We start from the raw sequence: 17,164 nt of genomic DNA on the forward strand, positions 1-17,164 counted from the left end.
CTGATCAACAGCTGTGCATTACAATAATCTGGTTAAGTTTTATGCTGACTGCAATCGGAAGACTAACACTATGGTTACAAATCAATTTAAATATTTCCATCTTACACATCTGAGTTGGTGGTATATTCTTACCTTGGGTGAAAGTATGAAAAGAAAATTCGAAGGCAGTAATCTTTAAGGATATAGTAGTCATGGTAAAGTTCTCTATGCAGTCCATAACAAAAATATGTACAAATTAATTGACTATTAATTAAGAGTTGGTTTCAGATATATTTCAAAGAGAAAACATGTGTTCTAAATGTATCAATTTCAGACGAACTTGCTAAATTTTCAAATGTTCAAGTGCAAAAAGAAAATTAATTTATTGCCTGAAGCAAATGCATCTTGATATACTTTATCATTGCATTCAATTCATAGGCTACAGTATGATCAGGTTTGAAACTAAAAGTTGAAGAAAATCTAACAATTCTTAAGCTTGTCAAAAAATTGCATATGAAGAAAATGTACTTGTAAATAAAATTATTTGGAATAAGTGTAACATTTTTAAAATTACCTTCAAATTTAGTTATACAGTATGGGAACTAGCAGGATGGCTCAACTCACCCAGAGTGAGTCATTTTTGTCATTTGTCTCACAATAGTTTCCATTCATATACCTGTCTAACTGTCTTTAAAACATTACAACTACCCTTGCCCCTACTGAATTCTGTGGAAGCATGCTCCATAAACGCACCTCTCTCCGCCTGAAGGTAGCCTTCGGTCTCGTTTAAATGTTTCCCCCCTCATCTTACATCTGTGCCCTCTAGACAGGCACCCTTATCCTGGAAAAAAATAACACATTTACCTTATCAATGCCCCTCATGATTTTATAAACATCTGAGGTCCCCCGATAACCTCCTATGCTCCAAAGAGACATCCCAGGTTATCCAGCCTCTCCATATAATTCAATGCTACTAGCCTCAGTAACATTCTTATTAAGCTTTTCTACATTATTTCCACCTTAATTATATTTTTCCTATAGTTGGGTGACAAGAACTATGCATAATACTCCAAAAGCAGTCTCACCAACGTCTTGTATATTTGTAATAGGGCATCCCTGCGCCTGTATTCGATGTCCTAATCAATAAGCGCAAGTGTGCCAAACACCTTCTTCACCAACAGGTCTACCTGGAACTATGCACTTGTACACCCAAGCCTTTCTGTCTACAATGGTCTCCAGGACCCTACCATTCACAATGCAAGTCCTGCCCTGGTTTAACCTTCCAAAATGCAACACTTCTCACTTGTCTAAGTTAAATTTCATCTGCTATTGCTTGGCCAACTTTTAGAGTTCATTTTGAATGCTAAATCCTTTAAACTTTCCATGTTGGAAGTGTCATACTTTTCACATTATATAAATCATCAAAACTTTGTTTTCAATCCAAATTTGCAGTCATCAAGCCTCCTAAATTAACCTGTAGAACTGAACATGATATATTTGCAAGGTTTTAAGCATATCCAAAGAATATTTTTATCCAATCCAACTTATAAGTTACATGGAACATCCTATCACCTGTGAATAATTCCTGTGGCTTTGTAAATTGCCACTCTGCCACTCCCCTCTTTAGACTGTCCATCCCTTTTATCTTTGGCATACATGTTTCTCTCAGAGAAATTACAAGCCGCAAAATCAAAGTGAGCTGAGTTCATGGTTATCAGTTTTGGAAACAACATATTCTCTACCTGAAAAGACAAATACAAAAAGCATAATTAACAAAATAGAATTTCTCCCTTTTTATGACTGCAGAGCAAGAAGATACAGAAGTAAATATAACTAAAAGCATTTAAATTCATTATTTTTTCTGATAGTTCTGGCAAATGAAAACGCTCAGGAATTATGAAGTATCTGGGATCTGAAAAATGTAGTAAATAGCATATTTAGTGAGATGCTCACACCACTGGCACAGTGCATTGATCTTTCAGATGATATGTCAATCAGAGAGTCAAACAGTCCATTCAGCACAGCCATACTAGCCAGTGGGCACATCGTTGTTAATCTGACCCCTGCACTTGATCTACAGTGCATGCTTTCGCAACATTCTCTAGGAGAAAAAAGTTCCCCTCAGATCCCCCTAAGGCTGAGGAAGGAGCAATTACAACATTAAAAAGACATTTGAATGGTTACATGGACAGGAAAGGTTCAGAGAGATATGGACCAATTGCAGGCAAATGGGAGTAGCTCAGAAAGACACCTTGGTCAGCATGGATGAGTTGAAATGGATGGCCTTGTTTCCAAGATATACAACTCTGTGACTCACAAGCATCATAAAAGCCTTCACAGGTTACACATCTAATTTAAAAAAAAATGCTATTAGCTATTGCAAACAAAAAAAATCCAGGGACCATTGGGTATGTAAGTATAAAGTGAAAATCTTCTTTGATAAAGCACTTCAGAACTTCGTGTTTTGGAATTAGGAATGCAAACTGGATAGAAAATCTTAAGGGAACAGGTATGTTGGATAGCCTTAAAGAGGCATGATAAATAGATCGGCTTTAGGGTCACTTCCATTTGCTGCCTTTACTCATATTTTGGGATCAAAGGTGAGAGGAAGCATTGTCAAAGTTTGCATTTGGTCCCCAAAAGGAACCTCAACTGTTTAATGACCTCTGAAATCACAGTCCTTTTGGGCACAGATCTGCGAGCAGTCAGCATGATTTTTCAATGGGAATAAAGGTTAGTTAAAACCTGAAGTGAATCCAGTTCCCACCTTCGGAAAGTACCTCAAGAATTTTACATTATTAGTTCACTGGACACTTACAACAGCGTGACTGATTTCTAAGGTCATTAAAATTCCTTCCGCCATTTGTGTACCTTGGTCATAGTGTGTAGCTTTGACAAAAGTAAAATGGCTGAGATCACGCTGAGGTGATGGAACCAGACAAGTTTTCAACAGTAGCACTGAAGATGTGCTCCACAACTAATTGCACTTTTTAACTATTCAAGGTCAGCTATAATATTAATATCCAATCTGACAAATAAGCACCCAGTCCTTATACTGCTGATCATCTGGAAAATGATGGAAGCTGCCATTGATTTTTCATGAGTAATTAAGCATACGCATAAAAAAGAAAATAAGATCATGAATGTGTTGATTTTTAAAAATTTGGTATTGTTGATACAACATTAAATCCTACTTACAGTACTCAAGCTTTATATTTATTGTCATCCTGAATATGAAACAGACTCCTCAAATCACTGTTTTCTGGAATGACTAGATATCTATGAGCCAATGTACAAGATTTATAACAAAAACTTATTTTCAGTGTTGAGGGTACAGAATTCAATCCTATTAATCAAATCCAGCATTTATCAAATGAACTTATTGAAGTTATTGTTTGCTCGAGCATGCATGTCCCAAAAAATTATTAACTAATAGAGAATGAATACTAACCTGGTTACTTTCTGATGGAAGACAATTTCCATATATAAAACAGCCGCGCTTTGAAGCATGTCCATGCAAGTCCACATAGTATGCAATCCCACTCTCCTGAGGAGGAATGTACTCAGTATTTTCTGTAGAGTCAGAAGTATCACTTGCTTTCTCACCGAGTGTACTTTCAACATTCCCATTGTACAATTCTGGGAACAGCTGCTTATTATTGTTTTTGCTTTGATTCACTGCATCTAATGGGTCATGGTCTTTGCAGGTAATGAGGCTGTCCATTTCAACATTTGCAACATTTTTTAAATTTTCATTTTTTTCCAATTCTGACAGTGAGACCTCAGAGGAAATTGAAGGGCTACTAGTGGAAAGATTCAAGTCTTTTGGGCACAAAGGTCCATTGGATAACAATGAAGAGAACATTTTCAATTCACATTTGTCTGAAGGCACACGATTGTTGACATGGTGATAGAGGATGACTGCACGTGCCGCATAAATTGAAGGGTGCAAATTAAAATCTGGATCCATATACAACCGATTCAGATTCACACCTCTGGAATCAGTCCTGGAAAAAACAAAGACAAGAATTCCATGCTGTCAAATTGTTAATTCAAGTCCCTTCCAAATATACCACAAGATTTGCTGACATATTAATAGGAAAGAAGTACTCATAGACCCCTTACAAATTTCCAGGTGGCCTTAGTTCAATTGCAGTTAAATATTGACAAGCTTACCGATAATGTCCCCGCACCACACCATCAGGATTCAACATGGGTATAAGCTTAAAAACAAACATTTGTCTCAACATCTGAGCACGAAGGTCATCAGTTCGCAAAATAAACTCCAGAAAACCATTGAAAACAAAACTGGAGGGAGTTTCACCAGGATGCACACGACTGCTGAGGAAAAATACCTAAAAAAAGAAGACAGTCATTTGCAATATTCATCCATTCATTCAAATCAGTTTCAAATGCAAATAATTTAAAGCATAAACTGCTGACTACAAATACAGCATGTTTCCGATTATCTGGAAACCGATCTACCTCAATTCTCGAATATCCAATTTTTTTATTGTTGGAGTCGTGACTTCACAATTTTTAAAAAGTTGAAAAAACATTTTTCAAGTGGGGGTCCACACATGGTTAGCGCCATTTTTAATCAATAGAGCTCTCCAGCACTGGTCAAAGATACAGCTACTTCATTAACGAAGCATGTATATCTCTCATAGTAAAAGGTAAGGATCCAACTGAATGCTCCTCCTACAGGCCAATTTCTTTATTAAATGTTGATATTGTAGCTACTGAAAATGTAGTGATGGTTGATGAATGCGAAATAACAACACACACAGATGCAGGCAAATCAGAACTCGTTTTCTCAAGTCACGCACGTATTCTTTTAAAACATTGACCAACACGCATTATGACGTCCAGTGCCAGTTCACTAGACTTCTGGGAGTTGTAGTCTATCTATAGTGCCGCTACACACCCCCCACCACCACCCTCACCCCCAGAACTGCCATTATAATCTGGTAGTTTTTTGGGAGGTCGACCCCTGTGTTGGACTGCTGTCTGTTGAATAGGGGCAGTTTTGTCTGCATGGGCAGGTTTGAGCCTGTCAATTGTGGATGACAGAGGGTGCCCGGCCATGTCCAAACTGCAGGTTGACCTTGTTTGTCTTATCACCTTGTATGGTCCCTTATATGGCACCTGCAAGGGCTCTCCATGTGTTCCTCTACGTATGAACATGTATTCACAGTCCTTCTTTTCGTCTGGTACAAAAGAAACATTTGCTATATGATGATGGTGGTACAGGGGATAATTTGCTTATGGTAGCCCTTAGTATGATCTTCATCTTTACTTGATCCACATAAAACGAATTCCCCTGTGACCACCAAAGGCGCGCCATATACAAGCTCCAGAGACGAAGTGTGAAGATCCTCTTTTGGAGTTGACCTAATGCTGAGCAACACCCATGGTAATTTGTCTGCCCAGTTGAGACCATCCAAACGAGTCATTAAGGCTGATTTAAGGTGACAATGGAATCGTTCAACTATCCTGTTAGACTGCAGGTGATAGGCGCTTGTATGATGAAGCCTAAAGCCAAGCAGCCAAGGTAAGGCCCTCCATAACAAAGATGTAAAATGAGGTCCTCTGTCAGAAGTGATATAGGAACACAGGAAGTAGGAACAGGAGTAGGCCAAAAATGGCCCATCGAGCCTGCTCCACCATTCAATATGATCATGGCTGATCTAATTTATGATATGCACTGGTAAGCCAAAGTGAGCCACTCAGGAATTAAGGAATGCTCATGCACAAGTGTTCATAGAAGCATCTGTCATGGGGACTACCTTAGGCCATCTCATAAACCTATCAATCACCATTAAGAGATGGTGGCAGCTTCGTGAAACTGGAATTGGTCCCACAATGTCTACAAGGACATTGATGAAGCAACAAGTTTCCAATGTATTTTGACTTTTTTGAAAAGCTATACAAGATCTGGCCATTTGTGTGATGTCTTTCTTCAGACTGTGCCAAACAAAACTGTCTGAAATCAGACGAACGGTCAATTTTATGGATGGATGAGAAAGACCATGGACAAAATCAAAAATGCAACTCTCCACAAAGCTAGAACCACTGGCCATGGATGTGTGAACACGTCACATAAGAGCTGCTTGCCTTCAGTATCAATTTATACATCCTTCCATTGTAGGATGGTTATCGAGGTGTGATATGACTTAATCTCATTATCGTGCTTGGGAAGCGGTGAAAGCCATGTAGTCAATACCGTGGTCTATAGCTGATACCTCGAGTGCAACTGAGCGGGAAAGTGCATCAGCCACTACATTATCTTTTCCAGAAATGTGTGCTATTCTGGTAGAGAATTTCAAATTGAAGGATGACTGCTGCTGTTGTCGAGCTGACGATGGCTCTGACACCTTCAAAAATGTGAAGGTCAAGGGTTTATGGTCTGTGAATATGGTGAAGTGTCTGCCTTCCAAAAAGTAATGGAAGTGACGGATGGGCAAATATATGGCTAGGGTCAAAAGAGCTGTATTTTTTCTCAGACTCACAGAGGTGGTGTCTAAAGAATGCCAACGGCTTCTATTGTCCTTCCATATACTGCCGCAAGAGCGCCCCCTATGGCCACATCAGGCATATCTGTCGAAAGACTGGATAACTGAGCATGGTTGCTTGATCTAATAGCTCCTCTGTCTTTATGAAAGCATTTCGACTCTCATCTGTCTGCTGAATAGATTTGGCATCACCAGAGAGCAGATTGAACAGAGGCTTCATAACATGAGCTGCTGCTGGAAGGAATCGATGATAAAAATTAACCATGCCCAAGAACTCTTGCAGACCTTTGACAGTGGATGATCTGGAATATTCAGTAATGACGTCGATCTTGGAAGGCAGTGGAACCTCACCCTTGTCAGTGATTGTATGCCCCAGGAATTCTATGAACTGTGTCCGAAAACACATTTATTTGGATTGATGGTCAGTCCAAATTCTTGCAGACGTCTAAAGAGCATTCGCAGATGTTCCATGTGCTCTTCTTTAGTTTTGCTGGTGACTAATATGAAGATAAATGAAGATGTTGGCCATGCCAAGCTCTATTGCGTCCATAACTCACTGAAACATCTGAGCTGCATTTTTTAAAACCAAAAGGCATATGTAAAAATTCGAACAATCCGAAGGGAGTAATTATTGCCATTTTCGGAATGTTGTCTGGTTCCACTGGTACTTGGTGATATCCGTGCACCGTCCACTTGAAAAGATTTTTCACCCCATGCCGATTCACTGAAAAATCTTGAATATGGGAATAGCATAGCAATCCGGTATAGTGGCATAATTGAGCTGTCTATAACCTTTACAAGGTCTCCACCCTCCGGTGAGCTTTTGGACTAAATGTAATGAAGACGCCCATGGGCCGTTGGACCTGTGAATTATCCCCAGCTCTTCCATTTTATGGAATTCTTGTTTAGCTAATTGCAGTTTCTCTGGAGGCAAGCAACGTGCCCTAGCATGAATGGGAGGACCCTTAGTAGAAATATGGTGAGATATTCCATGATTCACAATGGGGGTCAAAAACTGCAGAGTTGTAATTTCAGGGAACTCCTTTACAAGTCTGGAGAACTTATCAACAGTCTTATGCAGGGCTTGAAGGTATTGCGCAGAAACATGCAATTCTGCCAGGCATATAGTTTGAAAGGTGGTACTATCCACCAGCCGACGCCCTTCTAAAACCACCATGAATGAATGAGCTCGAAGGAAATCAGCCCTGAATAGCGGTTGTGACACTGCCGCTATAATAAAAGACCATATGCAAATGTTCTGCTCGAAATGAACATTCATTCTTTTGGTGCCATATGTGGGTACGTTGGAACTATTGACTGCTGTGGGTTAGAGGTTAGGGATAGGATGACGTGTATTGAAAAAGGTTGGTGGAAAAACACTAACCTCCGATCCCGTGTCCACCAAAATTTATGTTGGGATAGCTGATCCCCAACATATAGAAGGCTGTCACAGTCATTAACGACAGTCAGCCAGGGCATTTAAACCTTTCATTATCGGATGAAGTTTGGGATTTCATTTTTAAGCTGCTTATTACTACATCTTTGTTTGTTACAATTTAAAGTTGTACATATGTCTAAAGTCAAATGATCTCATATCTATTTAGATATATGTAAGAGAGGAGAGGCTTCTTCAATCCATATGTTCTGGATGTGTCTTAGCCTTAAAAAAATACTGGAGGGAGTTATTTCAAACTTTATCTTTAATCCTTAATGTAAATTTAGAGCCTAATTCTTTAGTCACTCTTTTTGGTACAACTGGAGAAGATGATATTCTTTCAACTCAATTAAATATCATACTTGGTCTTTTCTTTCTCTTTTGGCTAGATGTGTAATATTGCAGAGATGAAAAGATGCTGCTCCGCCAACTCATGCTCAATGGCTGAGGAACATTATGTCCTGTTTAAATTTAGAATAGATCGGTTACTCAATTAACAACTCAAATATAAGATTTCAAAATGTTGTGAGGACCTTCCTTAATTATTTTCATCACCTCCAAGCACAATATTAATTCCAAATTTTAATACTTGCTATTTTATTTCAGGAACAAAGTACATTTTTTCTTTAGTCATGCAAATGTTGGTATGGGGTTGGTATGTGATAAAATTTTCTTTTTTGTATTATGGATGCTCTATATATGCTTTATATAGTTTAAGTTATGCAATTTGTCATTATTATGCATTCCATAAATATTTTGTACATGTATGTTTATTTGTGAAAAATCAATAAAAATATTAAAAGAGAAATAAGATATAGCTGGAAGGACAAGATTTCACCCAAATGCTCAAGTGGGGCTCTGCCGCCACTGGAATCAATGGAGCTCTCATGTACAGTACTGTTCAAAGATACAGCTCTGGTGGAGGTCTGTCATTTTTTGCCTTTGGAACCAATGGAGCTCTTATGTACTTTTCAAAGATACAGCTGCAAGGGCAAGATTTCACTCAACTGCTCAAGTGGGTCTTTCATGCCATTGGAATTAACAGAGCTCTCATGTACTGTTCAACGATACAGTTCAGGTCAGGTGGGGAGGGGGGTCTGTCACGCAGTTAGCGCCATTGGAATCAAAGAAACTCTCGTATACAGCTCTTGTGGGAGTCTGTCGCTCTGTTAGCGCCCTGGAACTCTTGTGTACTGTTGGAAGATATAGCTGCAATGGCAAAAAGATCTGCAGATAGCACTGTCGATATCAGTGAGAAGAAAAGGAGGAAGCATTTATGTCTGTCTATAGAACAGAAATTCAAGTTGCTGTCGAAGCTAGACAATGGTGTAAGTGTGAAACGTCTAACAGAAGAGTATGGTGTTGGAATGACCACCATCTATGACCTGAGGAAACAGAAGGATAAACTGTTGAAGTTTTATTCTGAAAGTGAAGAACAGAAGTTAATGACAGATAGACACACGCCACTTAATGGTTTGCTGATCATGAGACAAGCAAAGCTCTCTCATGATGAACTGAAAAATGAAGAGAATTGTGAATATTCACTAGATTGGTTGAGCAGATCTAAGAAAAGTCATGGCATTAAAATGTTAAAGATGAATGTTGAAAAATCATCTGCTGATCACAAAGCAGCAGAGAGATTCATTGACAAGAATGCCAAGATCATCACTGATGAAAACCTGATGCTAGAACAAGTCCATAATGCCAATGAAACATCACTGTTTTGGTGTTTTTGCCCCAGAACAACACTGGCAACAGCTGATGAGACAGCTTCTACAGAAATTAAGAATAACTGTGCTGGGATGTGTTAATGAAGCAGGCATGCATATGTGTAAGTGGCTGTAAATAGGCAAAAGCAGTATCCTCATTGTTTTAACTGAGTGTATTTTTTTTTACCAGTCCATTATTATGCCAGCAGAAAAGTATGGGTCACCAGAGAAATCTTTTCTGATTGGTTAAACATTTTGTGCCAGCGGCTCATGCTCACTACAGGGAAGCTGAACTGGAAGACAACTGTAAAATTATTTTTATTCCTTGACTGTTCTGCTCATTGTCCAGCTGAAAGTCTCAACAAGTGTAATGTTCATGTCATGTACCCTCTCCCAAATGTGACTTCCTTAATTCAGCCAAGTGACCAAGGTATCCTTAGATCAATGAAGAGTGAATATAAAAACATTTTCTTGAACAACATGCTGTCAGCAACGAACAGAGGCTTGGGTGTAGTGGGTTTCCAAAAGGAATTTATCATAAGGGATGCCCTTTATGCTGCTGCTAACACTTAGAGCAAAGTTTTACATGCCTGGCACCATCTCTGGCCTGCAACAATGTTCCTTGATGATGAAGAAGACAGTGGTGATTTTGAAGGGTTCCGTGTGCCAGGGGAGAAAAAAATGGTGTCTGACCTCCTTGCCTGTGCAAAAATTTTACATTCAGAATCTGTCAGTAAGCTGGAAGAAGTGGATATTGACAAAGATTTTAAACATTGATAATGATGCTCCAGTTGTTTATTCACTGACTGATGGTGAAATAGCTGAACTTGTTCTGCATCCAGCTGAGTGCAGTGAAGAGGACTTAGTTGACACTGCAGACAAAGTGCCTATGGATAACATTGAGAACCTATGTGATGGACTTATTGATGCAAGAGAGCAGTGTGCATTCATAACAGAACAAGAAAACATGTCAGTGTATAGAATCAAAGACAGACAGTTAATGAGGCAGATGACACTGGAAAAAACCATCATGCAGAAATCCTAGTTTTTGTGCTGCACAAAGCAGAAATCACGATGTTATCTGTTAAGAATTAAACATTATTACATTATTTTATGCTTGAAAAATGTAACCATGGATACAAGTATTCTGCTGATGCCACTGTTACTGCTTAAAAAAACCTTCTTGATTATCTGAAAAATCTGGATAACCGAGATAGGTCAGGTCCCAAGTACTTTGGATAATCGGAAACGTACTGTATAAAGCAAGGACAGAGCAGTGGATGTCTAATCACCGATTAACACATTCCAGGTTAGAGCAGTGCTAATTCTGAACATGTTCATTAACACCAAACATACAGCACCCTTGGAGACTGAAAGGTGGTTTTTTTTTTCTACTTCGGGTGAAGTAAAAGGAATCAATTATATTTTGCAATGAAACTAAATCAAGAATAAAAGCAAACATGGGAAATACATTTTAAACAGAATGAGAATCAGAGTTTATTGTCATGAACAGGTCACAAAATTTGTTTTGTGGCAACATTTCAAGTGCAAATATTACTATAAATTAAATTTAAAATTAAATTAGTAAAAACGAGGAGAAAATTAGGTATTATCTGTGGTTCATTGTTCATTCAGAAAATGAGAGGAAAAAGCTGCTTTTGTACTGTTGGGTGATCATGTTCATGCTCCTGTACCTCCTTCCTGATGGTAGCAGTGTGAAGAGGGCATGGCCTGAGTGGCGAGGGCCCTTGAGGATAGAGTCTGATTTCTGAAGACACTAACTCTTGTAGAAGTCCTTGATGGAGTGAAGACTGATATCCATGAAGCCACTGGCTGAGTTCACAACTCTCGGTAGTCTTTATCTATCCTGTGCATCCACATCTCCATTCCATACAGTGATGCAACCAGTTAGAATGCCCTCCATGGAACAACTGTAGACATTTGCAAGAGTCTTTCATGACAAACCAAATTTCATCAAGATCCTCACGAAGTTTAGCTGCTGGCATGCCTTCTTCATGATTGCATCAACATTGAGGCCCCTGGATAGATCTTCAGAGATGTTGACACCCAGAAATTTGAAGTTCTTAACCCTTTCCACTGCTGACCCCTCAATGAGGTCTGCTTTCTGCTCTCATGATTTTCTTCCTACTGAAGTCCATAATCACTTCCTTAGTTCTGCTAACATTAAGTGTAAGGATATTCCGATGAGGAAGTCAAGGATCCAATTGGAGAGTGGGGTTGCAGAGACCCAGGTTTTGGTGCTTGTTGACCAATACTGATGGTGTGATGTTGAAAGCTGAGGTGTAGTGAATGAAAAGTAGCCAGATGTACATGTTGCTATTGTTTAGGTGATCCAGGGCTGAGTGAAGAACTAGTGAGATTGTATCTGCTTTGGAGCAATTGTGATGACAGGCAAATTGCAGTGGATTCAGATCTTTGCTTAAGTATGTGCTAATTCTGGCCATGACCAGCCTCTCAAAGCACTTAATGACAGTAGAAGTTAGTGCTACTGGGCGATAGTCATTGAGGCAGCTCACACTGCTCTTCTTGGGCACCGGGATGATTGATGCCCTTGACTGCACCAATTATCTCTGATATACAGATCAGTAAATATAAAGCAATATTTCACCAAAACATCATCATCAGTGCAGATTACTAAATTTCCTGTAATTACTGCAGCTTTTTACATGGAAATGCATTAGTTAGCAAATTCTCCACAGATTTTACATGCTTTCTTACTTGTTTTCCAGAGAATAAACGTGGACGAGAAGTGGAATGATCTGGAAAAAGTTTTTCGAGTCTTGGTTCACAGGCAACCATCATTCCATGACACGAAGTAATGGTGATGAGGTCAACGTGTAGATTGTCCAGAGAATAACACAGAGGCTCACGGTGATAATAAATAGTATCGGCAGGGCTGAAAAAAATTTGTAAAAATAACAAAATCAAACCAGAAAATTCAGGACAAAGACACAAAATCAAAAGTAGGCAAGAAAGTAGCGCTCGATCAATTCAAATCACTTTTCAATTGACACAGAAGGGGATAATTCAAGGAGAGTATCAAATTCTGACCTGCAGCCTGTGGTAGCTCTGAAATACAATACAGGGATACCTTGTATAACTCTGTTAATATGTTCCAAAAAAGTTCAGTTATGGAAAACCACACTGTTAAAAGCCTTATTACAATGAAGGATATGTAAAAGGGATATATAAAACTGAAAAATGACAGATATTTTAATTTATTGGCAATAAGTGAACATTGTTTATTAATAAAAATATTTGTCATACAAGACAATTAAAATATTATAGAACAGCCACGGCCTTTCCGCTCAGAGTCTACGGTGGCACTAAAACAATTTCATCAATAATTAAGCTGAATGAATGCAGCTAAGCAGCAAGCATTGTTGTTGACACATTAAATTATTGTGCCAATGTTGGTAATGCAATATTAATAAAATTTAACAATTTTTGGTTTCACTATATCAAAATTATAAACCGCTTTATATCAAAACCCTCACTGTTCAAAACTGTATTAAACAAGGTATCTCTGTATAAGCATCACCACATGAAGTATAATAGTTAAATGCAGAGAAACTGGTGCACAATCGGCACTTCATTTGTGATTACTGGAGCAGGAGCTGACTGTTTCAGTTCTATAATAGCTTCTACCAGCCAGCCATTGAGATCTTCACTCATCTATAAATTTGTAGCATTTCGACCATTTCCTCTGATTTACTCCCAATACCTTTGGTGAGCATCATTACAAAATAAAAGTTGGAAGTTTTTAAAGTGATAAATGGCTAAATGTTCAGTCACATTTTGGAGTTTTGGGACAATTGAGATGATTCTGCTTGCTTGCACAAGATTCCTGCTTGGAACCCTTTGTGAAATAAAAAAGGTTGGAACTTAACATGGCAATAAAAATTCACATATTAGTTTGAACTTTTTGCCAAAAAGAAATCATTAACAACAATGCAAATACAAAGTCTCAGGGAAAGATGCATAATATGAATGTAATGAAAAGTTTTTTCAATGGCACACTTTCTATTAAAGCGTGATAACTTTACCTTGTATATTATTGAACAGGATTATCAATAGAATAGAGGCTAGATCACTAATTTTACAGGAAAATCTTCTGCTACACCGCAGGCAATTCACATTAGCCACTGTCATCAGACCAATGGAAGGAGATAATGAAGTTTGAAAACCACTCAAATGAGCAGTTTGTGAAGATCATCCCATTCAATGTTGATGCTCCCACAACAATTTCTGAGACACTTCCCTCTGTAAGCTGCATTGTTCCAGACCTGAACTGCCTTTATTTTAATTTCCCCCTAAAGGTTCTTTCCTGCTTGCATTTAGTTCTTCCAAAGCATAGAGATGACTGGATTTTACAGTTATGCAGTGAGACCAACAAATGAATGGGGTTTGCTGCTGATAGGCTCACCCCTTTGTCAAACCACTGACCAGGTTGAAATACATCTAAATGCTCACTTCAGAGTACCACAATTTCACGACAGGGTTCAATAGTTAGTCCAGTAAGTCAGCCAAGCCAGTATCCAGTATGTCTTGGACTTACTTCCATCTTATATTTTGGAGATGTATGAAATCATTGAGTCATAAAAGCCTAATACCCACATGTTCACTCCAAAATTTCCAGCCATCAGTCAGCACATTAACCAGTAGATCTTCCAAATCTCACACCAATTTCCCAACAAGTATTTAATGTTTATATCAAAATAACAATCTCAACATTTTATCAGAATCAACAATATCTACATACTATAAATCTGTAATAAATTCTATCTTGCAAAATGAATAATTTAGGTTTAGTCATGAAAATTTACTCAAATTTGATCAAAAATTCCTTGTAGTAATTTAAAAAGATACCTATATTGCTGTACCAATCTTAATTTCATAACTAAAATTTACCTTTTACAAGTTTGATACCGAAAAGTATTGTTTAGTTGATAACAAAACTATAGTCACAATCACATGCATTTTAGCATAATGCAGCAACTGAAAACACAAGCTCAATGTTGATCATAACTTCAGGTGAGAGAAGTCTATTTTGGATTGGTATAAGTTTTTTTAAAAAATCAACAACTATGATGTTACATTTGTGGTACAACTTCCTTCAAAAATTAATGGAGTCAACTTCTTTATTCCCAGTAATCGAATATTTACCTATTTTACATTGATACATTAATCAGACTGAACCACTGCTCAACTCAGTTATTCATCCCTCTTCAGCTAATCTACACTTCATTCATTAGAAATCACTTGCCTTCATTTGATACCAAGTCAAAATTAAGGTCAGCAAGCTCTTTGTAGCTCAAAATCTTCATGTTCTGCAGCAATGAGGAGAATAAACATTTTGTCTGGAAGATAACTGCCAGAATCTACTCAGAGTAACTAATTTTAACAATCCTTTACAACTCAGAACATCACAAAGTACCTTTACAGCTAATTTTACTTGTAAAATGTTACAATTTTCCACTTCAGTTACACAACAAAGCCCATGAACAGCAACAAAATAGTGACCCATTTATTGGTCATAACCTGTGTAAGGTAAAACATCATGAGATGGGAATGTGTAGGGAGTTACCCTGTACAGGGCAGTAACAAGAAGGGGAGGTGTCCTTGTACTCTTGTTAGGTAAAACATCATGAGATGGGACCGGAGAAGGAGTCACCCAGTACTAAGGAGTAACAGAATGCATCCTTGTACTTACAAGATAAGAGAGACATTGATGGATTGAGAGGCAGGAAGCTAGCAGGGAAAGGATAGCAACAGTTTAAGAGAGACATTGATGGATTGAGAGGCAGGAAGCTAGCAGGGAAAGGATAGCAACAGTTTTAGTCATTGGACAAGTAATGATATGATGATGTTCTAAGCATGTATCCAAGGGTATAAAAAATCACCATTTTGCTGATAACAGCAGAATGCATTCTCCGACTAACTTGGTTGGTCGCAAGTGTTACAATCCGGTAATAAAGAACAAAGAACCCTGATTTCGACTCAGCCTGGTGTTTGTCTCACTCATTCATGAACAAAGCAGACCTAACACCTGGCAGCCTCCAGTTTAACCTCTCTTCTGAAAATATGACTCTTCAGACATTCCATCATCCCCTCTATACTTCACTGGTGGCAGCACTCAATTGAAACTTGTCTTCAAGTTTCTGCCTTACAGACAGGAATGTTACCATTGAACCAAGTCAAATATGAGTATGCAAGATAAGAAGCAGTAAGAAGGAAACTAAATTTAAATCTTACAGAAGGGAAAGAGGATTGATCATTGGTCTAAATCAGTGGTTCCCAACCTTTTTTATGCCCCGCACCCCTAAAAAATTTTAATATGTTCTCGCACCCCTTAAAGTAATAATTTATTTAAGAATAAAGGTGAAGGTGACCAAAACAAATATGTATAATCAATTTTTAATAATATATAAACAAAAATGAAACATATGGAAAAGAAACAATATTACAACAAATTAAAAGTTGCATAAACCCTACAAAAAAATTAAATTTTCATCCATGCATGAAATTTCTTTTAAAAAATTAAACTAATGTTCAAATGTTCATAAGCCAATTTAAATTTAATGACTCTTTTGTTCCTGTTTATTGCTTAAGAGTTTTTCAAAACGTGCCACTTTGTCTGCCTGTGCACCCAAGCGATTTCTAGATTTTGTCTTGATCGACAAAAGGGCACTAAATCCAGACTCGCATAAGTATGTCGTCGCGAATGGGATGAGCACAGTTAGTGTTTTTTCACTAAGTCTTGGAAACATGTCCATTGCCGAACACCAATATTGTTCCAAAGTTTTGCTTTCAAACTGCATTTCAAGAACATGATTTGTGCGCAGTTCAATAAGATCTTCCTTCAGCTCTTCATCATCCGACATATTATCCAAATTGAAGGAGTATGGATTTATAATCCATTCTTCAGAAGTTTCCTGTTCTCCTCCTCCAAAATATCCATCAAATGACGTTGATAGTATTTCCAAATGATCCACAATTTTTTCACACGCACTTGGAATTAGGGACTCATCGTCATCAACCATTTCTTCGAGTGTTGGAAAATTTGAAAGATTCTCTCTTTTAACTCTTTGACACCAAAGATGTAACTTTTCTTTAAAAGCATTTAACTTTTCGCAGCATTTCAATAGGTTTATGTTTTTCCCTTGAATAGATACACTCAGGTCATTCATACGAGTGAAAATATCACTCAAATAGGCTAGCATTTGGTTGAATTCTTGTGATTCCATTTCTCCAGGCAGATCATAGTCACGTTCCTTCAGAAAAGCTTTGACTTCTTCTCGCAGTTTGAAGAAGCGCTTTAAAGCTCTCCCACATGACAGCCAGCGGACTTCCGTGTGGAAAACCAAAACTGAATGCTCACTCCAAAATCTTTACAAAGCGACTTGAAGAGGCGGTGATTCAGAGCAAGGCCCCTAATCCAGTTGATGGTCTTCACAGAAGTGTCAAGGACCTTTTTCTTTGGAGGCAACGTTTTTGATGCCAAA

The 17,164-nt window shown here is 38.1% G+C and overlaps 1 protein-coding gene across 11 annotated transcripts in view; it reads right to left on the reverse strand.

The window, feature by feature from the left end:
- The window catches only part of agbl5 (AGBL carboxypeptidase 5), a 167,014-nt gene that overhangs the window by 107,586 nt on the left and 42,264 nt on the right, over window positions 1-17,164 (reverse strand). For all 11 annotated transcript variants that reach the window (XR_011340474.1, XM_069886507.1, XM_069886501.1 and 8 more), the window contains 4 exons: window positions 12,378-12,555; window positions 4,156-4,334; window positions 3,431-3,986; window positions 1,552-1,721 (listed from right to left, as the gene is read on the reverse strand). Coding sequence is in view for 10 of the 11 variants with exons in the window: in XM_069886501.1 (XP_069742602.1) it covers window positions 1,552-1,721; window positions 3,431-3,986; window positions 4,156-4,334; window positions 12,378-12,555 (1,083 nt within the window). In the remaining variant the exon portion in view is untranslated. The remainder of the gene's footprint in view (window positions 1-1,551; window positions 1,722-3,430; window positions 3,987-4,155; window positions 4,335-12,377; window positions 12,556-17,164) is intronic.

This window comes from Narcine bancroftii, chromosome 6 (genome assembly GCF_036971445.1).
Source record: "Narcine bancroftii isolate sNarBan1 chromosome 6, sNarBan1.hap1, whole genome shotgun sequence".
In the NCBI taxonomy this organism is placed as follows: domain Eukaryota; kingdom Metazoa; phylum Chordata; class Chondrichthyes; order Torpediniformes; family Narcinidae; genus Narcine; species Narcine bancroftii.